Here is a 22,565-nt window from a genome sequence, read left to right as displayed (position 1 = left end):
CTCTTTTTTAGGATGCTTATTTCAATACAAAGCGGGCGATCACTGCCAGACATTAAAAGATGCAGCACATGCTGCAACAAATGTCATTGTCCTTTCTGCAGCTCAACAGTTTATCAACCCACAAAGTTGAGCAAAGCACAGGCTCATCTGGACAGCCACTTCACTCGTGTAGCTGTCCATGAAGGTAAGATTTGGAAACCTTTCTCAGAAAATGCTAATAAAGTGACCATGTGTCTGTCTATGCATTCATACCAGATATGCACAATATTGACATTCTCCTGACAGATCTGGAGGTCTTGATGGCTGTCTCTCTGCTGACGGTGTTTAGGAATGTCAGTTGTGCACATATAACTTGTCCTTTTCCACATGTAGTAATTTATTTCAATGTTGTTATTAAGACATGGCCAGAGATTTGCCTTCTGGAGTAATGAGGCCAGAAGCTTGCTCCAGGGAACTCTTCAGCCAGTGTACAGAGTGCCAAAACAGATAGCCCCAACTGAAGATGTTCCCGCTCACATGCAGGCAGTCAGTGACAGTACCCAAAATGAAAAAAGACTTGTGGACTTCATCGTACAGTCACAGGGAGCAGCGCAGCATTTGGTGCTACTTGGACAACTATTAGATTCTACATACTAAATAACTGAATTGATTCACCCTCTGCCATTGTTAGGATATTATACATAACATAATTATTTCTGTCCTTTGGTTTATTTACAGGATGTGCTTAATGGAAAGCCATCTAAGTGGTTTCCTCAGAAACCCTCATACAAGGTGCCTGTGTACCTCGACAGTGAAGAGCAGCAGGACACCCTGTTTGCCTGTCTTAAGGGCATGTTGGAGAAAACACCAACAACACTGAGCTTTACCGATGAAGTAGACTTCATATGTGGTGTTCTTTTTCCTGAAGTAAGCATGACTGTGTGATGCATTTCTGTGTGGTTATTGATTTTCAAAGCTTCCCCTCCCTTGACACTGTCAGGGACCTCAGTAGAGTGTGGAAGAGCCATACGCAGCCACAACAGCTTGGCACCTCCTCCTCATGCTGGTCACATTTCGTTGTGGGATGGCATCCCATTCCTCAACCAGGAGTTGTTGAAGGTCAACCAGCGTGGTTGTGTTGGTCACTCTAGCACGTACAGCATGCCCAAGCTGATCCCACAAGTGTTCAATTGGGTTGAAGTTTGGACTCCAGTCAGGTGCCATACACCTGTGACTGACACACACCTAGCAGCACTTGAAGCTCAGAACAAGAGTGAATACCAACAGGAGAATGTTGCAGGGGATTTTGGCACATTGTTTTGGGGCGTTACCCACATGTTTAGCTGTGTTGCTCATTCCACTAATGCATGATCCTTACAAGTTGTACCTCGTTGTAAAGCTGACTAATCAGGCTTTCCAACAATATAAAATACAACACCACTTGGTATAATGTGTGTGTGTATATTCTGGCGGTAGGCACTCATATATGGACTGACTGAGCTAAAGGGGCTGTCCTCACAGGAGGCTGAGCAGGCCTATCTCTCTGGTCCAGTTTATGATCAAAGGTGAGGGTGGATAATTACATTTTCAAATGCAATTTGAAGTAAAATATCTACTTGGCAAACATTGTGTTCTCTGTTACCAGTTTAGTGAAGTGGAAGACTTCATACAGAAGCTTGCAAAGAGAAGGAAGATCGAGGAATGGAATTTCCATTAACAATGGGAAGAAAAAAAACTTGTCTCTGACTTTTTATTTTTTATTGAATGTTTTTTGTACATTTTTATATATTTATACATGTTCAGTTTAATATTTTTAATCTGTCCCCACAGTAATCCTTGTGTTTTATGTTTTTGTAATCTTTAATATCTGGTGAGCAGTCAGTCAACTCAGCTTTATTTATCAGTCATACAATAACACAGGTCTGTTAATCTTTGAGGGCACTTTTGATGGAGATCTGAATTGTACATGCAACTGTTATTATTTCTGGGTGTACTTAATTATTATTATACCATTATACTAAATTATAACCAGTGTTGGGCAAGTTACTAGTTAAGTAAAAGTACCACATGTACCTCTGAGATGTAGTGCAGTAAAAGTACCACATGTTCCTCTGAGATGTAGTGCAGTAAAAGTACCACATGTTCCTCTGAGATGATGCCATAGTGTTCTAGTTCATTGAATAATATATCATGGTTTATTGTGTCAAAAGCCTTTTTATGTCTATGAATATTCCAACTGTATACAGTTTATGTCCGAGTGAATCTGTGATTTCCTCAGCTGAATCTATTAATGCCAGTGATGTTGCTGTTTGATCTGAATCCATATTGACTTTCAGTGAGTCATTTGTGTTTGTCTATGAATTTTTCCAGCCGGTTATTGAAAAGCTTTTCTAGGATTTTGGAGACTTGAGGTAGTAATGAAACAGGTCTGTAGTTTGTGAAGTGGTGTTTGTTCCCAGATTTATACAGAGCTATGGCTTTTGCTATTTTCATGTTGTCTGGAAATGTAGCGGTCTGAAATGATAAATTACAGATATACGTTAATGGTTTTGAAATTCCCTCAATGAGCCTTTTCACAACAGTCATATTAATGTCATCACAGTTAGTAGATGTCTTATTTGGACATTTAGCAACAATATCTAAAATGTCTTTCTCATCCACTGCTGTGAGGAACATTGAACTCAGATTTCTATCAATGAAATGATCGTTCTGCTCCTCAGATGTTCCTGGATCAGGGATTTGTTTTGCAAGATCAGGTCCAGCACTGACAAAGACTTTATTGAAACCATTAACCACTTCATTCATATTATACTTTTCAGTGTAATCAATAATTAAATATTTAGAGTAATCTACTTGTCCAGAACCATTTTTATTAGTGTTCAATATTTTCGATATACCTTTAATGTTATTCTTGTTATCATCTAATAGTTTGTTTTAATATTCTTTCCTCGTTATTCTTATAATATTAGTGAACTTGTTTTTATATTTTTATATTTATTTTCTGCCTCCTCAGTTCTCTGTCTCATGAATTCTCTATAAAGTGTATTTTTCTTTTCGCAGGCATTTTGTAACCCCTTTGTGATCCAAGGACAATCTGCATATTTTAGTCTCCTAGTGATGATTTTTATAGGACAGTTTTTATCCTATAATCTTCTAAATATTCTGAAGAATTCCTCATATGCACAATTTTGTTTTGTCGTCAGGTTGATTTCTCTTGTAGCTGCTGTCAAATACTGTAAAAATTGGCAAATGGTCACTGATATCACTGATTAATAGTCCACTTATTGTGTTGTTCATCATGTCAGTTGTGAATGTATTGTTGATTAGCGTGGCACAGTGGGAAGTTATCCAGGTGGGTCTGGTGATTTTCGGATATAAGTTCATACTGTTTATTGTATGAATGAAATCATCGGTCATTTTGTGTTTATTTGGATGAAGCAGGTCGATATTGAAGTCTCCACAGATGAAAATTGTTTTATGACTTTTTTTGCAAACATTTCCTCCATCCAGTCCTTGAACAGTTCAATACTGGAACCTGGTGTCCTGTATATGCAGCTAATAGTTACAGATTTATTTTTCTCTTTGTATATTTCAGTTGATTTGCATTCAAGCATGTTGTTAACAACAGCTGACATATTGTCCAACACCCTGAAGTTCAGATTTCTGTCCACATAGATTGCAGCTCCCCCTCCACCTTTATTCTGCCGATCCATGTGCATAAACTCAAACCCCTCCAGCTCAAAGTCCACCCCTTTTTCCATGTTGATCCATGTTTCAGATATTGCAATGATGTTGAATACGTGTGTAAATTGACTCAGGTAATCCTTGATGTTTGTAACATTTGCGTGACTCAAGACATACTTTTTGACTTTTATTTTCCTAGTTACATTTGTTTTTGTGCTATTCTTTGTATTGTGTTCTTTAAATCACATCAAGTCAATGTCACGTATATGGCACGCCATGCTGCCTTTTTTAATTGTATGCCACTTAGTTTATTTTATTGTGTTTATCCTGCAGTAATCAGTGTGTAGTTGCTGCCATGTTGAGGCAGAGGGTGCTGTCTGTAGCTCTGGTTGAGGGTGAGAGGCTGTCAGCAGATAAACAGAGATCTGTGTGGGTACATGAGACCCTAAAAAAGAGGCTGGATCATGGGGAGTACCACCAGTTAGTCCAGGAGCTTCTCCTCCATCATGGATGTTTACAGGCAGATTTTAGGACGACTCAGGGGCAGTTTGACAACCTGCTGTCTATCATCAGGCCGTATAGCTCTGGGTATCCAGCAACCACTACCACCAGTTTCTCCTCCATTGTTTACCAACTGTAAACTTGTTGTTGTGAGCACCACAGAAGGCCCGCCTCTCAAATCGTCCCATTGGACAAAGAGGAAAAAGATGACGAAAAAAGATTCCTTATGTCAGTTTGTATAAATTAAAATAATAATAATAATGAAAATAATATTTTCTTTGAGGTATAGCAGAACACGTTGCCACATTCAGTGATCGTTCAATGTCAGCAGAGTTGGGCAAAAATACATCAAAATGTATTTTGATACAAAATACCCCTCAAATAAATGTATCAAAATAAAATACATGTATTTTGTATTTTCAAATACAGAAAATATTTTTTTTCTTTTTCTTTTTAGCAGCGACCTGCAGCTCTATAGGTCACTCTGTCGGTTGGTCCACAAAGCTTTTCGTGAATAACTCAAAAAGTCCTTGACCAAAAATGCTCAAAATGTGCATACTGCAACTAGAGACCATGAGTAACTATACCAGAAGGAATGCCCATGATTCGTCCATAGGTGGCGCTATACTAACCAATTCAAATCTTTTTGTGAATAACTCAAAAAGTCCTTGACCAAAAATGCTCAAAATTTACATGCTGCAATGAGAGACCATGAGTAACTGCATTGTAACTGATCCAGATTTAGATTCAGACAACTTTATTGATCCCACGTGAGGCAACTCATTTATAGCATACTTATCCCAAGCATCAACCACAACAACATACAGTTTCCTATGTGATGCACAGTCCAGTAAAACAGACCACTAGGTCAGTGAAGGGCACATTGAATGGCCCAAGTTTAAAAAACATATACATAAAAATATTAAAGAAAAAAAAAAAGAAGTACAAAATATTGTTGCATCCAATATTATAAGAATGTGTAGCCTATTATTTTTGTTTTTTGATTTGTGGAGAAAGTATTTTGAGTATTTTAAATACAAAATTATTCCACTCAAAAGTATTCTGTTACAAATTACATTTGCTTTTTATCGTCCTTATCAAATACAAATGACAAAATACTCAAATGTAATTGAAATACGTATTTTAAATACAAGTAATAGAAATACTGCCCATCCCTGCTTGTTGGGCCCTTCATACAGCAATTTAAATCTGTTTTCAAAAACTTTGTAACACTGGAAAATGAAATCATAAATAATAAAATCATGTTTTTAAAAAAGATCTGAGTGTGTCGTCATCACGTGACGCTGGCTGGCAGGGTGCATGCTGGGCAGCGCGAGCGAGCGCCGCGGCGGCTCGTTGAACTTCAGAGTGTGGTCAGTAGTAGACAGCTCACACTAAGGTAAGAGAGAGAAGCAGCGGTGATTAAAGATGTCCCGCCTTTTACAAAAAACTTACAGACGACGATGAAACGGAGTTGGCTAACATGCTAGCTAGTTAGCTAGAGCTAGCTAACGCCTCTAGCCCTAACGTTAGCAGCAGCAGGACCCGGAGGATAGGCTAACTGTTTCTAGCGGCGGAGCACTGGAGCCAGTGCCCCTAACGTTAACGGTTAGCCCGGCCAACACCAGCAACAGGTCCTCGGAGCTGGAGGAGGAGGTGATCCAGTGCCGAGCACCAGCAGAGTGGCGGCTGCCGCAGCCCGTGACCCAGAGCCTCAACTAAAGAAGCAGAAGAAGCAGCCAGGAGAGCAGCAGGCAGCCGCCCAGCAACGACCCTGCTTTATGGGGGGTGGTGACGGATAACCTCAGAGAGGACATGATGGTGAAAGGTGCTTTTGCTTTTCAAAATCGGGCCACAAAGTACCGAGCGTCATGTCGGACGGAGCCACGCGCTCACTGACCAACGGCCTGCTCTCCAGTGAGCTTCAAAATGGAGAAATCATCACCCGTGAATGGATCATTTATAAATATACTGTGCTGTGCTTGCAAAATGTTTTCAGCACATAACACCGCATTTGTATCAGGAAACATGGAGACGGGACCCGAACACAGAAAGTGCATCGTCCAGAAAAGGAGGGAACTGTGGACGCTTGGCTCTCCGTCGTTTTCTCACCCTACCTGTATCAAACTGTGAAGGAGAAAGAACATTTAAGTGAAGGAACTGAGGAGCACCATGAAACAAGAGCGACTGTCAGCACTCTGCCTGATGGCCATTGAACGTGACCTGGTGAAGGAGCTGGGTTTTCTGGTGGCAGACTGTGTGTTCAAGTTAAAGTCCAGGAAGAAGAACTCCTAAAGGTAAGAACATTGATAATGCTGTCAGTGCACTGAGCATAGTGTGAGGATGGTTTATTTGATTTGCTGTTTGTCTGTCAGCCTTGACACACATGCACACGCCTTCATTTTGACACATTATCTCTGCCCTGCACACACGCTCTCTCTCTCTCTCTCTCTCTCTCTCTCTCTCTCTCTCTCTCTCTCTCACACACACACACACACACACACACACACACACACACACACACACACACACCAGTTGCAGCTCATTTGTTGGCTGTTGCATTTCTGCATGGTACCTATGAACCCCTTATTTTGAAACCCTCCATTCAGCTGTGTTGTGTGGCTGTTATGATGCATTGATGTAACATTTCAGTGGTGATTATTATCTGTGAGTCAGTGAGTGTCAGCCTTGAGTTAAGAGTGTGTGTGTGTGTGTGTGTGTGTGTGAGTGAGTGTGTGAGAGAGAGAGAATAAGGTGTTGTTCGTATCATCAGTGCTGAAATCAACATTAGTTGCTGGTAACTGGTTAGTATGATTTGTGTGTTAATTGGCGTGGTGGTGCCGTGGTGTGGCATAGCATGGTGTGTGAGGTGGTGACATTGCGTGTGTACAAGGGGCCTTTGAGATCTGGTGGCCAGGGGCCCCTGGGGTGCTAATCCAGGTTGAAACGTGACATTTTAACAACAAAAATAGAGGAGTGTGTGCAGACAGACAGACAGACAGACAGACATTTTTTCACAACAAATCTGATTCATGATTTAAATCGAGTTTTTCCCCTCTACTTAAAATCAATTTTCAGAAAAATACTTGCGGCCTGGTAGCACGTACCTGGGGTCCAAAACCTTCGGCATATGAATAAACCCCGGCTTTTCCACAGTATATAAGGGCACCATATCTCTTGTAATATACATCACAACTGCATCCATGATCGCCTTCCACCGGGCCCCTTTCTCATCATATGGCAGTGTTTCCCCTACCATTATATTGTAATGAATTCCAGAACTTGAATCGGGATATTTTCATAGGGAGCAACAACTGTTTGAGGTGCTGCAGTAAATTGGTAGTACTGCTTTGAACAGCCTTCCAACACACTTGATGGGGGGGTGAGCCCACTCTGAACTACAGAAGCCCAGCGGGGAGCGGCTGTGGTGGATGTTAAAGAAAAAATGGATATTTATTACTACTACGAATTTGAATTAATAGATAAAATCGATTTATCGCCCAGCCTTACTTCCTCCAGAAATTAGGGTTAGGGTATATTTCTTTAATGATTCCAATCCATTCCTCTTTTGCTGTGACTCAGCATTTAAATTACTTAGATTTGATGGTTTAGTCACAGAGTTTCCCCTACCCACAAAGTGTTGTGCTTTTCTTTCACAAATGTGGGAATGATGGTCCGAAATTGCGTCAAAATGTACAAAACAGTGAAATGTCTCTTGCCTGGCCGGCCAGCACTCTGGGTGCTCAGCACCCCTAAACCTCTGATCCTAGAATCGCCCCTGGCACAGAACATGTGAAGCTGTGAGAGTGTTTCAATACTTTTGGATGGAAATGGGATGTGTCTAAGGCCTGGTCTTTGTTCCTGACCTTAGTTATAAAACTACATTAGTAGAGAATGTAAAAAAGTCATAGTATAACATGTTGAAAAAACTTTAAGAAGTCATAGTACAGTTATGTTAAAAATGTAACACTCTGAATGAGTGTTCTGTGGGGCAGTGGCACAAGAGGCCTGAGTGGAAAATATACTTTAAAATTATTCATCATTAAAGCCATTGTTTTAATAATGATTTTAAAAAGGTGTTTAAAGCCTATTAAAAAATATTAATTAGTTCAAATTATTTCATTAAAATTTATTTTTTCTGTGGACAATGAATGAATGAATGAATGAATGACTTCGAACCAAAGTTTAAAACAATGTTGTGACAACAAAAAACGAAGAAAACAAAACAGAAATGTTCTAAAAGGAGTAGGTAGAAGTAAAACTTATATGTTCCTACCCCTCTTTCACTTTTCTTCTATTAACTTAAACTATTTGCACAATTTCTTACATGTATATATAGTTACATACAACAATTAAGATATTTTTACAACCCAATTTTCTAATTATATTACATTCCTAAATTATTTACAACTTGTGTTATGAAGATATTTACACTGCTCAAAAACTGAAGGGAACACTCAATGGTCACAGTGTAACAGGAAGTCAGTTAAACTTCAGGGATATCAATGTGTCCATTCAGGAAGCACAAGTGATTGTGAATCAGTTTCAGCTGCTTTGGTGCAAATCAAAGTGACAACAGGTGCAATGGAGAGGCAAAAGCAAGACACCCCCCAAAAAGGGAATGGTTTTACATGTGGTGTCCACAGACAGTTGCTCTCTCCTTATCCTTCTTACTGATTCTTCTCTAGTTTGGTCTTCTGCTAGTGTCCTTGGCACTACTGGTAGCATGAGGCCGTACCTGCAGCCCAATCAGGTTGATACCAGACACCAGGAGACCGGCCGTTACACCAGGAGAGCTGGACAGGGCCGTAGAAGGGCATCAATCCAGCAGCAGGACCGTTATCTGCTCCTCCTGGTGCAGAGGGCCCTGGGTTCCTCCTGGTGCAGAGGGCCCTGGGTCATACAGGCAGGCGGGGGCCGTACACACTACTGAGTCACATGATGAGTTGATGATGATGTTTTACTTTGATCTTCTTCTTTGAATCCAGCCCTCAGTGGGTTGATGATTTTGGTTCCCACTGACTGTTGTTACGTCATTTTGTTCTCAACAAGTCCTGTACAGACTGAACTATCTGTTCAGCAGTGAGAAAGTTTCTCTAACAGGAGGAGACTCTCCCTCCTACAGAGAACACAGAGACACTGAGGAACCAGGTGACCAGACTCCAAACCCAGGATAAAGAGGTTCAGTGAATGTGGTGTTGAAGGTGTGGAGGTGGATCAGTGTGTCAGAGGAGACTCTGAAGAAGGACAGAGTGCCAGCAGGACAGTCCACATACACTGCTACTCTACCAGAGACAGAGGAGGAGGAGGAGGAGGAGGAGGAGGAGGGGATGGATGTTCCTCTGCTATTGTGCCACACACTGTAACCACCATCAAAGCAGATCAGACTCCAGGACTGATCATTCCATCCAAACACACAGTCCTCTCTGTCTCCTCTCCTCCTGATTCCTCTGTAACTCACTGATATATAAACCCCTCCTCTCCACTCCACCTCCCAGTAACAGCGACCAGTCAGACCAGTTCTACACAGCAGCTGAGCCCAGCCGTCAAATCTGTCTGGATGATCAGGATATGACTGATCCTTCTCCACATGTGTCACCTTCCTGTTGTTGTCAGACAGTTTGATCTTTCTGTTCACTGTGTTTGTGTCGATTGTGAGTTCACAGGAATCTGATGGAGAGAAGAAGACACAATACAGCTGCAGTTATTCATCTGTCATCACTCTGATGATGACATCAGAGATTTGAATGAGTGATGTCACAGTTTGAAGATCAAATGAAAAACACACTTACACTTCCTCAGACCTGGTGTCAACCATCGGACTCCAGCAGGCTCCACCCTGAAAGGAGGAGGGGGGTTAGAGCAGCACTTCCTCTTTCACCATGGAAACATGGACATTACATCACTCTCATACACACAGCTTTGTTATTGTCTTCACATGGACTGACATGGTCATCACTTATTATTAATCAGCTGATATTGTTTTAGTTCAGTGTACCTGAGCAGGTGGTGTTTCAACAGTTTACTGTGGGTTCATCACCACCACACAACACTTGACCATTACAGTCAGCTGATCCATTGTCAATATACAAGTATTGATTATTGGAGCTTTGAAACCACCTGTTTTACTCCTGATGAGTGACCTCCTTTGTTTGTGTCATAATGACTGTTGTCTGTCACAAGTAAAGGAGACACAACCTCTGATGGAGGAGGTCGGGGTGGATGGTTGGATGGGTTAGGGTTGCTGTTCACATCCTGTCTCCTAGCAACAGTCAGCACTGGTTTTTATCATCTGTAATCTGGAGCTGAAAATATTCCAGTCAAAGTCCATCTGCAGCCACAGTGCACTGCCTGTTTCCCCATAATGTTGGTCCAGTTCTAAATAAAGCTCTTTGGTCTCTGACACACCACGTCCACAATCAGCTGTTAGTTCTTCATTGAGCGTCTGTGGCTGACTGTCACCTTTAGTTTCTGTGGTGAGTCCCACTACAAGTCGACTCTTATCAGCCAGGGAACTCTCTGACAGTGCAAAACAAACCAAATCCAGGTGAAGCTAAACTCCTTTTAAATCAGGAAACATTCCCATTATGATGACACCCACTGGTGGCAGATGATGAAGACCAAAACATCCCCCACTATTGTTTCATATGAGCCCACAAACCTGCAGCATGACCACAATGACACACGTCAACCCACCATGAACCTCCAACGTGTCAGGATACACCACTGTCCTATTATCCAATGTTGAAACAAGACAAGGCTCCAGAAACATTTCATCACCTTCCCTCCCTGTTTTGGCCCATCCTGGCTACTGTTCCCTGACTACTTGTGTCTGTATTGATGGTCTGATGTGGGACACAAACAGTTTGATGAGTCAGTGTTTATCAGCTGTGGTTGTTTGAGGTCAGCTTGGTGTGTCAGGGTCATATGAGCCAGGCTGACAGTGTGACAGAGACAAAGTTTCCAGCTCTACCTCCTCTATCAGACTGAGTGTGTGTGGCTGCAGCAGGCCTCTTCATACCTGAGAGTGTCCAGTCTCCAGTGTGGATCCTTCAGTCCAGCCGACAGCAGCTTCACCCCTGAGTCTCCTGGATGATTGTAGCTCAGGTCCAGCTCTCTCAGATGGGAGGGGTTGGAGCTCAGAGCTGAGGCCAGAGAAGCACAGCCTTCCTCTGTGATCAGACAGCCTGACACACTGCAAACACACAAAACAACACACATGTCACATAATGTGAGGGTGGGTACCACAGTACTGCCATACTGTCGCCTACTGTGGGGTTACATCAACATTATTACTGACTTTTTTCTAGTCCCAACCAAACACCCACTAATGTCCACCAGCTATCTGACAACATTACTGATTCCTCTCTGATATTTCAAGTTCCAACAACAGAGAAAAAAACAAGATAAAACATGTTGATGGAAAGAGACTGAAACACAAAAGACAACTGGTTTGAAATCATATCAGCAGAGACAATCCTGTGATGGTTATGAGTTTATCAACTAATGTAAATCAGGATTTAAGTGGCCATCAGTTGAACATGTTGATGAATCCTGACCTGAGAGTTTCCAGTGTACAGTGTGAACTCTTCAGTCCATCAGACAGAAGCTTCACTCCTGAATCCTTCAGGTGGTTGTTACTCAGGTCCAGGTGTCTCAGACTGGAGGACTGGGAGCTGAGAACTGAGGACAGAGCTTCACAGCTTCTCTCTAAGAGGTTACAGTCACTCAGCCTACAGAGACAACAATCAACAAGAAGGAAAAAAAATAATTTGTGCTAAAATGTAATCCTCTTTGTTGGTGAGTCTCAGGCTGCTGTCAGCCCTAGAGTGGTCTCCTCTGGTCTGAATCAGGGACTCATGTTGTTCCAAAGTTGTATAATTGCCTAGAGTTGGTTGGTTTTCTCACGGCAGCATTTACAAGAGGACCAGATCAAATGCCTTGTGTGAGAAAGCTGCTCTTGATTGGTCAGAATTTCCATGTGGGAAAAATCCAGGAAGTAAAGCAAACGTTGAAGAAGAGTACACTTGCAAGATAAATGTGACACTTTCTAATGTCACAATGGAGGGACAACTACGCAGGTTGATTTTAGCGCTGCTCATCGTGGACTATATTGCTGTCATTGTTCATTTTAGTCAAAGCATACAGTTTGAAAACGAGGCGCGGCTCCAACTAGAAAACAATGTTTTGATGCATTGGATGTGCTGAATGTGCATATTAAGGCAGTACAGGAGGAGGTGCACATTAATAATCCTCCAGGACTGTAACATGCTCATGTTTAACCCAAACAATGTGTCATGTGACTGCAGTTGCTTCACATCCAGGTCGGAACACCTTCTCACCACAAACCAACCGCACCAGAGTTCCTTTGGAACCAGACTAAGACCACCTCTTCAAGAAGGTCTCAGTCCGTTTTTCTGGGTGTGTTCACACCTGCCCAAACGACCCACACTGAAGGGGCAAAATTAACTTGAGGTCGATTTAACCGAAACAAACAGGGCAGGTGTGAAAGCACCCTCAGTTTATACTTTAGCTCACAGGAAACTAACAGACCTGCATTTTAACACTGAGTCAATATCAAGAACACTTTAAATTTGTTCAGTAAAACATGACATGATATGAAAGCATAATGGTCTTTTCTATATCAGCCAGAGTTCATATCTGTATGTTGTTCAGTAGGTGGAATTGAACCAGAAAAGAGTTTCTGAACTGTGAAGTTTCAAATCCTGATTGAACATTTGTCAGATTCAGAAATGTTGACATGAGAGAGAATGTTTAAACTGTATGGAGTTTAGAGAAATATGTGAAATCATTTCAGATGGTCTGCAGCTTGATCTGACCTGAGAGTTTCCAGTGTACAGTGTGAACTCTTCAGTCCATCAGACAGAAGCTTCACTGCTGAATCCTTCAGGTGGTTGTTACTCAGGTCCAGGTGTCTCAGACTGGAGGACTGGGAGCTGAGAACTGAGGACAGAGCTTCACAGCTTCTCTCTGAGAGGTTACAGCCACTCAGCCTACAGAGACAATAATGGAGAAAACACAAGCAATAAGTTGAAAAGACAACAGAGCATTTAGGTTATGATATATGAATCCAACTGTCTCTGTACTTACAGAGCTTTGTTGGAGGCTTTGACCACTGGCAGCAGCCTCAGAAGAGCCTCCTCTGAAGCAGAGTATTTCTTCAGGTCAAACACGTCCAGATCTTCTTCTGATGACAGTAAGATGAAGACCAGAGCTGACCACTGAGCAGGAGACAGTTTATCTGTGGAGAGACGTCCTGAACTCAGGGACTGTTGGATCTCCTCCACTAGAGAACGATCATTCAGTTCATTCAGACAGTGGAACAGATTGATGCTTCTCTCTGCAGACAGATCCTGGTTGATCTTCTTCTTGATGTACTGGACTGTTTCCTGATTGGTCTGTGAGCTACTTCCTGTCTGTCTCAGCAGACCTCGTAGGTGCTTCTGATTGGTCTGCAGTGAGAGACCCAGGAGGAAGCGGAGGAACAAGTCCAGGTGTCCATTTGGACTCTGTAAGGCCTTGTCCACAGCACTCTGGTGGAGATACTTCAGATTCTGTTTGTCTCTGAAGACTTTAGACCACCAGGATGTTGTTTGTTGTTCTTCCATCAGATTGACTCCAGAGTTGATGAAGGTCAGATGGACATGAAGAGCAGCCAGAAACTCCTGAACACTCAGATGGACGAAGCAGAACACCTTGTCCTGGTACAGTCCTCTCTCCTCTTTAAAGATCTGTGTGAACACTCCTGAGTACACTGAGGCTGCTCTGATATCGATGCCACACTCTGTCAGGTCTGATTCATAGAAGATCAGGTTGCCTTTCTGCAGCTGATCAAAAGCCAGTTTTCCCAGAGACTTAATCATCTTCCTGCTCTCTGGACTCCAGTGATGATCTGTCTCAGCTCCTCCATCATACTTGATGTTCTTCACTTTGGTCTGAACCACCAGGAAGTGGATGTACATCTCAGTCAGGGTCTTGGGCAGCTCTCCTTCCTCTCTGGTCTTCATCACATCCTCCAGAACTGTAGCAGTGATCCAGCAGAAGACTGGGATGTGGCACATGATGTGGAGGCTTCGTGATGTCTTGATGTGGGAGATGATTCTGCTGGCCTGCTCCTCATCTCTGAATCTCTTCCTGAAGTACTCCTCCTTCTGTGGGTCAGTGAACCCTCTGACCTCTGTCACCATGTCAACACAGTCAGGAGGGATCTGATTGGCTGCTGCAGGTCGTGTGGTTATCCAGAGGCAAGCAGACAAGTGACAACAAAAAATGAAGAAAACAAAACAGAAATGTTCTAAAAGGAGCAGGTAGAAGTAAAACTTATATGTTCCTACCCCTCTTTCACTTTTCTTCTATTAACTTAAACTATTTGCACAATTTCTTACATGTATATATAGTTACATACAACAATTAAGATATTTTTACAACCCAATTTTCTAATTATATTACATTCCTAAATTATTTACAACTTGTGTTATGAAGATATTTACACTGCTCAAAAACTGAAGGGAACACTCAATGGTCACAGTGTAACAGGAAGTCAGTTAAACTTCAGGGATATCAATGTGTCCATTCAGGAAGCACAAGTGATTGTGAATCAGTTTCAGCTGCTTTGGTGCAAATCAAAGTGACAACAGGTGCAATGGAGAGGCAAAAGCAAGACACCCCCCAAAAAGGGAATGGTTTTACATGTGGTGTCCACAGACAGTTGCTCTCTCCTTATCCTTCTTACTGATTCTTCTCTAGTTTGGTCTTCTGCTAGTGTCCTTGGCACTACTGGTAGCATGAGGCCGTACCTGCAGCCCAATCAGGTTGAGACCAGACACCAGGAGACCGGCCGTTACACCAGGAGAGCTGGACAGGGCCGTAGAAGGGCATCAATCCAGCAGCAGGACCGTTATCTGCTCCTCCTGGTGCAGAGGGCCCTGGGTCATACAGGCAGGCGGGGGCCGTACACACTACTGAGTCACATGATGAGTTGATGATGATGTTTTACTTTGATCTTCTTCTTTGAATCCAGCCCTCAGTGGGTTGATGATTTTGGTTCCCACTGACTGTTGTTACGTCATTTTGTTCTCAACAAGTCCTGTACAGACTGAACTATCTGTTCAGCAGTGAGAAAGTTTCTCTAACAGGAGGAGACTCTCCCTCCTACAGAGAACACAGAGACACTGAGGAACCAGGTGACCAGACTCCAAACCCAGGATAAAGAGGTTCAGTGAATGTGGTGTTGAAGGTGTGGAGGTGGATCAGTGTGTCAGAGGAGACTCTGAAGAAGGACAGAGTGCCAGCAGGACAGTCCACATACACTGCTACTCTACCAGAGACAGAGGAGGAGGAGGAGGAGGAGGAGGAGGAGGGGATGGATGTTCCTCTGCTATTGTGCCACACACTGTAACCACCATCAAAGCAGATCAGACTCCAGGACTGATCATTCCATCCAAACACACAGTCCTCTCTGTCTCCTCTCCTCCTGATTCCTCTGTAACTCACTGATATATAAACCCCTCCTCTCCACTCCACCTCCCAGTAACAGCGACCAGTCAGACCAGTTCTACACAGCAGCTGAGCCCAGCCGTCAAATCTGTCTGGATGATCAGGATATGACTGATCCTTCTCCACATGTGTCACCTTCCTGTTGTTGTCAGACAGTTTGATCTTTCTGTTCACTGTGTTTGTGTCGATTGTGAGTTCACAGGAATCTGATGGAGAGAAGAAGACACAATACAGCTGCAGTTATTCATCTGTCATCACTCTGATGATGACATCAGAGATTTGAATGAGTGATGTCACAGTTTGAAGATCAAATGAAAAACACACTTACACTTCCTCAGACCTGGTGTCAACCATCGGACTCCAGCAGGCTCCACCCTGAAAGGAGGAGGGGGGTCAGAGCAGCACTTCCTCTTTCACCATGGAAACATGGACATTACATCACTCTCATACACACAGCTTTGTTATTGTCTTCACATGGACTGACATGGTCATCACTTATTATTAATCAGCTGATATTGTTTTAGTTCAGTGTACCTGAGCAGGTGGTGTTTCAACAGTTTACTGTGGGTTCATCACCACCACACAACACTTGACCATTACAGTCAGCTGATCCATTGTCAATATACAAGTATTGATTATTGGAGCTTTGAAACCACCTGTTTTACTCCTGATGAGTGACCTCCTTTGTTTGTGTCATAATGACTGTTGTCTGTCACAAGTAAAGGAGACACAACCTCTGATGGAGGAGGTCGGGGTGGATGGTTGGATGGGTTAGGGTTGCTGTTCACATCCTGTCTCCTAGCAACAGTCAGCACTGGTTTTTATCATCTGTAATCTGGAGCTGAAAATATTCCAGTCAAAGTCCATCTGCAGCCACAGTGCACTGCCTGTTTCCCCATAATGTTGGTCCAGTTCTAAATAAAGCTCTTTGGTCTCTGACACACCACGTCCACAATCAGCTGTTAGTTCTTCATTGAGCGTCTGTGGCTGACTGTCACCTTTAGTTTCTGTGGTGAGTCCCACTACAAGTCGACTCTTATCAGCCAGGGAACTCTCTGACAGTGCAAAACAAACCAAATCCAGGTGAAGCTAAACTCCTTTTAAATCAGGAAACATTCCCATTATGATGACACCCACTGGTGGCAGATGATGAAGACCAAAACATCCCCCACTATTGTTTCATATGAGCCCACAAACCTGCAGCATGACCACAATGACACACGTCAACCCACCATGAACCTCCAACGTGTCAGGATACACCACTGTCCTATTATCCAATGTTGAAACAAGACAAGGCTCCAGAAACATTTCATCACCTTCCCTCCCTGTTTTGGCCCATCCTGGCTACTGTTCCCTGACTACTTGTGTCTGTATTGATGGTCTGATGTGGGACACAAACAGTTTGATGAGTCAGTGTTTATCAGCTGTGGTTGTTTGAGGTCAGCTTGGTGTGTCAGGGTCATATGAGCCAGGCTGACAGTGTGACAGAGACAAAGTTTCCAGCTCTACCTCCTCTATCAGACTGAGTGTGTGTGGCTGCAGCAGGCCTCTTCATACCTGAGAGTGTCCAGTCTCCAGTGTGGATCCTTCAGTCCAGCCGACAGCAGCTTCACCCCTGAGTCTCCTGGATGATTGTAGCTCAGGTCCAGCTCTCTCAGATGGGAGGGGTTGGAGCTCAGAGCTGAGGCCAGAGAAGCACAGCCTTCCTCTGTGATCAGACAGCCTGACACACTGCAAACACACAAAACAACACACATGTCACATAATGTGAGGGTGGGTACCACAGTACTGCCATACTGTCGCCTACTGTGGGGTTACATCAACATTATTACTGACTTTTTTCTAGTCCCAACCAAACACCCACTAATGTCCACCAGCTATCTGACAACATTACTGATTCCTCTCTGATATTTCAAGTTCCAACAACAGAGAAAAAAACAAGATAAAACATGTTGATGGAAAGAGACTGAAACACAAAAGACAACTGGTTTGAAATCATATCAGCAGAGACAATCCTGTGATGGTTATGAGTTTATCAACTAATGTAAATCAGGATTTAAGTGGCCATCAGTTGAACATGTTGATGAATCCTGACCTGAGAGTTTCCAGTGTACAGTGTGAACTCTTCAGTCCATCAGACAGAAGCTTCACTCCTGAATCCTTCAGGTGGTTGTTACTCAGGTCCAGGTGTCTCAGACTGGAGGACTGGGAGCTGAGAACTGAGGACAGAGCTTCACAGCTTCTCTCTAAGAGGTTACAGTCACTCAGCCTACAGAGACAACAATCAACAAGAAGGAAAAAAAATAATTTGTGCTAAAATGTAATCCTCTTTGTTGGTGAGTCTCAGGCTGCTGTCAGCCCTAGAGTGGTCTCCTCTGGTCTGAATCAGGGACTCATGTTGTTCCAAAGTTGTATAATTGCCTAGAGTTGGTTGGTTTTCTCACGGCAGCATTTACAAGAGGACCAGATCAAATGCCTTGTGTGAGAAAGCTGCTCTTGATTGGTCAGAATTTCCATGTGGGAAAAATCCAGGAAGTAAAGCAAACGTTGAAGAAGAGTACACTTGCAAGATAAATGTGACACTTTCTAATGTCACAATGGAGGGACAACTACGCAGGTTGATTTTAGCGCTGCTCATCGTGGACTATATTGCTGTCATTGTTCATTTTAGTCAAAGCATACAGTTTGAAAACGAGGCGCGGCTCCAACTAGAAAACAATGTTTTGATGCATTGGATGTGCTGAATGTGCATATTAAGGCAGTACAGGAGGAGGTGCACATTAATAATCCTCCAGGACTGTAACATGCTCATGTTTAACCCAAACAATGTGTCATGTGACTGCAGTTGCTTCACATCCAGGTCGGAACACCTTCTCACCACAAACCAACCGCACCAGAGTTCCTTTGGAACCAGACTAAGACCACCTCTTCAAGAAGGTCTCAGTCCGTTTTTCTGGGTGTGTTCACACCTGCCCAAACGACCCACACTGAAGGGGCAAAATTAACTTGAGGTCGATTTAACCGAAACAAACAGGGCAGGTGTGAAAGCACCCTCAGTTTATACTTTAGCTCACAGGAAACTAACAGACCTGCATTTTAACACTGAGTCAATATCAAGAACACTTTAAATTTGTTCAGTAAAACATGACATGATATGAAAGCATAATGGTCTTTTCTATATCAGCCAGAGTTCATATCTGTATGTTGTTCAGTAGGTGGAATTGAACCAGAAAAGAGTTTCTGAACTGTGAAGTTTCAAATCCTGATTGAACATTTGTCAGATTCAGAAATGTTGACATGAGAGAGAATGTTTAAACTGTATGGAGTTTAGAGAAATATGTGAAATCATTTCAGATGGTCTGCAGCTTGATCTGACCTGAGAGTTTCCAGTGTACAGTGTGAACTCTTCAGTCCATCAGACAGAAGCTTCACTGCTGAATCCTTCAGGTGGTTGTTACTCAGGTCCAGGTGTCTCAGACTGGAGGACTGGGAGCTGAGAACTGAGGACAGAGCTTCACAGCTTCTCTCTGAGAGGTTACAGCCACTCAGCCTACAGAGACAATAATGGAGAAAACACAAGCAATAAGTTGAAAAGACAACAGAGCATTTAGGTTATGATATATGAATCCAACTGTCTCTGTACTTACAGAGCTTTGTTGGAGGCTTTGACCACTGGCAGCAGCCTCAGAAGAGCCTCCTCTGAAGCAGAGTATTTCTTCAGGTCAAACACGTCCAGATCTTCTTCTGATGACAGTAAGATGAAGACCAGAGCTGACCACTGAGCAGGAGACAGTTTATCTGTGGAGAGACGTCCTGAACTCAGGGACTGTTGGATCTCCTCCACTAGAGAACGATCATTCAGTTCATTCAGACAGTGGAACAGATTGATGCTTCTCTCTGCAGACAGATCCTGGTTGATCTTCTTCTTGATGTACTGGACTGTTTCCTGATTGGTCTGTGAGCTACTTCCTGTCTGTCTCAGCAGACCTCGTAGGTGCTTCTGATTGGTCTGCAGTGAGAGACCCAGGAGGAAGCGGAGGAACAAGTCCAGGTGTCCATTTGGACTCTGTAAGGCCTTGTCCACAGCACTCTGGTGGAGATACTTCAGATTCTGTTTGTCTCTGAAGACTTTAGACCACCAGGATGTTGTTTGTTGTTCTTCCATCAGATTGACTCCAGAGTTGATGAAGGTCAGATGGACATGAAGAGCAGCCAGAAACTCCTGAACACTCAGATGGACGAAGCAGAACACCTTGTCCTGGTACAGTCCTCTCTCCTCTTTAAAGATCTGTGTGAACACTCCTGAGTACACTGAGGCTGCTCTGATATCGATGCCACACTCTGTCAGGTCTGATTCATAGAAGATCAGGTTGCCTTTCTGCAGCTGATCAAAAGCCAGTTTTCCCAGAGACTTAATCATCTTCCTGCTCTCTGGACTCCAGTGATGATCTGTCTCAGCTCCTCCATCATACTTGATGTTCTTCACTTTGGTCTGAACCACCAGGAAGTGGATGTACATCTCAGTCAGGGTCTTGGGCAGCTCTCCTTCCTCTCTGGTCTTCATCACATCCTCCAGAACTGTAGCAGTGATCCAGCAGAAGACTGGGATGTGGCACATGATGTGGAGGCTTCGTGATGTCTTGATGTGGGAGATGATTCTGCTGGCCTGCTCCTCATCTCTGAATCTCTTCCTGAAGTACTCCTCCTTCTGTGGGTCAGTGAACCCTCTGACCTCTGTCACCATGTCAACACAGTCAGGAGGGATCTGATTGGCTGCTGCAGGTCGTGTGGTTATCCAGAGGCAAGCAGACAAGTGACAACAAAAAATGAAGAAAACAAAACAGAAATGTTCTAAAAGGAGCAGGTAGAAGTAAAACTTATATGTTCCTACCCCTCTTTCACTTTTCTTCTATTAACTTAAACTATTTGCACAATTTCTTACATGTATATATAGTTACATACAACAATTAAGATATTTTTACAACCCAATTTTCTAATTATATTACATTCCTAAATTATTTACAACTTGTGTTATGAAGATATTTACACTGCTCAAAAACTGAAGGGAACACTCAATGGTCACAGTGTAACAGGAAGTCAGTTAAACTTCAGGGATATCAATGTGTCCATTCAGGAAGCACAAGTGATTGTGAATCAGTTTCAGCTGCTTTGGTGCAAATCAAAGTGACAACAGGTGCAATGGAGAGGCAAAAGCAAGACACCCCCCAAAAAGGGAATGGTTTTACATGTGGTGTCCACAGACAGCTGCTCTCTCCTTATCCTTCCTGACTGATTCTTCTCTAGTTTGGTCTTCTGCTAGTGTCCTTGGCACTACTGGTAGCATGAGGCCGTACCTGCAGCCCAATCAGGTTGATACCAGATACCAGGAGACCGGCCGTTACACCAGGAGAGCTGGACAGGGCCGTAGAAGGGCATCAACCCAGCAGCAGGACCGCTATCTGCTCCTTTGTGTGAGGAGGAACAGGAGGAGCACTGCCAGAGCCCTACAACATGACCTCCAGCAGGCTACTGGTGTGCATGTTTCTGACCACACTGTCAGAAACAGACTCCATGAGGGTGGCATGAGGGCCCCACGTCCTCTAGTGGGACCTGTGCTCACAGCCCAGCACCGTGCAGCTCCATCATTCACCAGAGAACACCAGAACTGGCAGGTCCACCATTGGCGCCCTGTTCTCTTCACAGATGAGAGCAGGTTCACACTGAGCACATGTGACAGGCGTGAAAGAGTCTGGAGACGCTGTGGTGAACGTTATGCTGCCTGTGACATTTGTAGGGTTTGCACAGACCTCCATGTCATAGCCAATGGTACCCTGACTGCTGTTAGGTACCAGGAGGAAATCCTCAGAGTGACTGTCAGACCTTATGCTGGTGCAGAGGGCCCTGGGTTCCTCCTGGTGCAGAGGACCCTGGGTTCCTCCTGGTGCAGCGGGCCCTGGGTTCCTCCTGGTGCAGGACCCGGCCTCGTGTCCAGAGTGTGTAGGCAGTTCCTGGATGATGAAGGCATTGATGCCATTGACTGGACCTCTCGTTCCCCTGACCTAAATCCAACTGAGCACCTATGGGGCGTTATGTATCGGTGCATCTGACGCCGCCAAGTACCACCACAGACTGTCCTGGAGCTCACTGATGCCCTGATCCAGGTCTGGGAGAAGATTCCCCAGGACACCATCCACTGACTCATCAGGAGCCCAGATGTTGTCAGGAGGTCATACAGGCAGGCGGGGGCCGTACACACTACTGAGTCACATGATGAGTTGATGATGTTTTACTTTGATTTTCGGTGTGATTTTGAATCCAGCCCTCAGTGGGTTGATGATTTTGGTTCCCACTGACTGTTGTTCAGACGCGTCATGTCAATAGAAACCGAGGGGGCACGTCCCCCCTCAGATTTGAGGGATGATTTTATTTATTTTATTATGATTATTTTACCGTCTAGCTATGATCAGTGGTCATATTGAGTGAAATGTATTCTAAATAATCTCCTTCATCTCAGGCCCATTTAGTGGCCGTAACTTGCATAAAATGCATAAATGGTAATTTACGCATTATTTATTAGGATTTAGGGAAGATTTCCTGTTAGTAGTGATCACACACGGCAACAGAGCAACCATCTTGATAATAAACGATCTTTGGCCGATCATGTGACCGCTCACAGCTTTCCCATTGGATTTTAGCCGACCGGGTCTCCCATTGGACAGCCGATCTTACCGGCTTGACATCTAGGCTTCCGGGTAAGCTATAAACACACCGATGGGATCGATGTAAAGGCTGACCCCCCCCCACACACACACCACTCCAACATGGGCCTCTAATTGTCTAAATGGCAACACTTAATTTTCCATCAAATGTCCCATCATTCCGAC

At 43.6% G+C, this 22,565-nt stretch overlaps 2 protein-coding genes across 2 annotated transcripts; both read right to left on the bottom strand.

Moving 5' to 3' along the window:
* Positions 1-8,281: 8,281 nt before the first annotated feature.
* LOC144467509 (NLR family CARD domain-containing protein 3-like) lies at positions 8,282-14,398 on the bottom strand. The gene is made up of 6 exons (XM_078176315.1): positions 13,276-14,398; positions 13,005-13,178; positions 11,724-11,897; positions 11,186-11,359; positions 9,957-10,003; positions 8,282-9,834 (listed from the first exon to the last, which is right to left on the bottom strand). The coding sequence occupies exons 1-6, from the start codon at positions 14,370-14,372 to the stop codon at positions 9,284-9,286; spliced, it is 2,217 nt and encodes a 738-aa protein (XP_078032441.1). The 5' UTR covers positions 14,373-14,398; the 3' UTR covers positions 8,282-9,283.
* A 938-nt stretch (positions 14,399-15,336) lies between these two features.
* LOC144467510 (NLR family CARD domain-containing protein 3-like) lies at positions 15,337-22,453 on the bottom strand. Its single transcript, XM_078176316.1, has 6 exons — positions 19,329-22,453; positions 19,058-19,231; positions 17,777-17,950; positions 17,239-17,412; positions 16,010-16,056; positions 15,337-15,887 (listed from the first exon to the last, which is right to left on the bottom strand). Exons 1-6 carry the CDS (start codon positions 20,423-20,425, stop codon positions 15,337-15,339), a joined length of 2,217 nt encoding a protein of 738 aa, XP_078032442.1. The 5' UTR covers positions 20,426-22,453.
* Positions 22,454-22,565: the final 112 nt, after the last annotated feature.

The sequence above is a fragment of the Epinephelus lanceolatus genome, chromosome 17 (assembly GCF_041903045.1).
Source record: "Epinephelus lanceolatus isolate andai-2023 chromosome 17, ASM4190304v1, whole genome shotgun sequence".
NCBI classification, from domain to species: Eukaryota; Metazoa; Chordata; class Actinopteri; order Perciformes; family Serranidae; genus Epinephelus; species Epinephelus lanceolatus.
Note: the sequence above shows the minus strand (reverse complement) of the source record. Positions and strands in the feature narration are given on the sequence as shown.

Bases quoted from the DNA above. Each gene is read 5' to 3' on its own strand.
- LOC144467509 (XM_078176315.1), bottom strand. From the start codon at position 14,372: ATGGTGACAGAGGTCAGAGGGTTCACTGACCCACAGAAGGAGGAGTAC. The intron at 11,898-13,004 runs GTCAGATCAAGC...TTGTCTCTGTAG, and splicing joins TGTACACTGGAAACTCTCAG to GCTGAGTGACTGTAACCTCT. The intron at 10,004-11,185 runs GTATGAAGAGGC...TCCTCCTTTCAG, and splicing joins TGGAGACTGGACACTCTCAG to GGTGGAGCCTGCTGGAGTCC.
- LOC144467510 (XM_078176316.1), bottom strand. From the start codon at position 20,425: ATGGTGACAGAGGTCAGAGGGTTCACTGACCCACAGAAGGAGGAGTAC. The intron at 19,232-19,328 runs GTAAGTACAGAG...TTGTCTCTGTAG, and splicing joins AAAGCCTCCAACAAAGCTCT to GCTGAGTGGCTGTAACCTCT. The intron at 17,413-17,776 runs GTCAGGATTCAT...GTGTGTTTGCAG, and splicing joins TGTACACTGGAAACTCTCAG to TGTGTCAGGCTGTCTGATCA.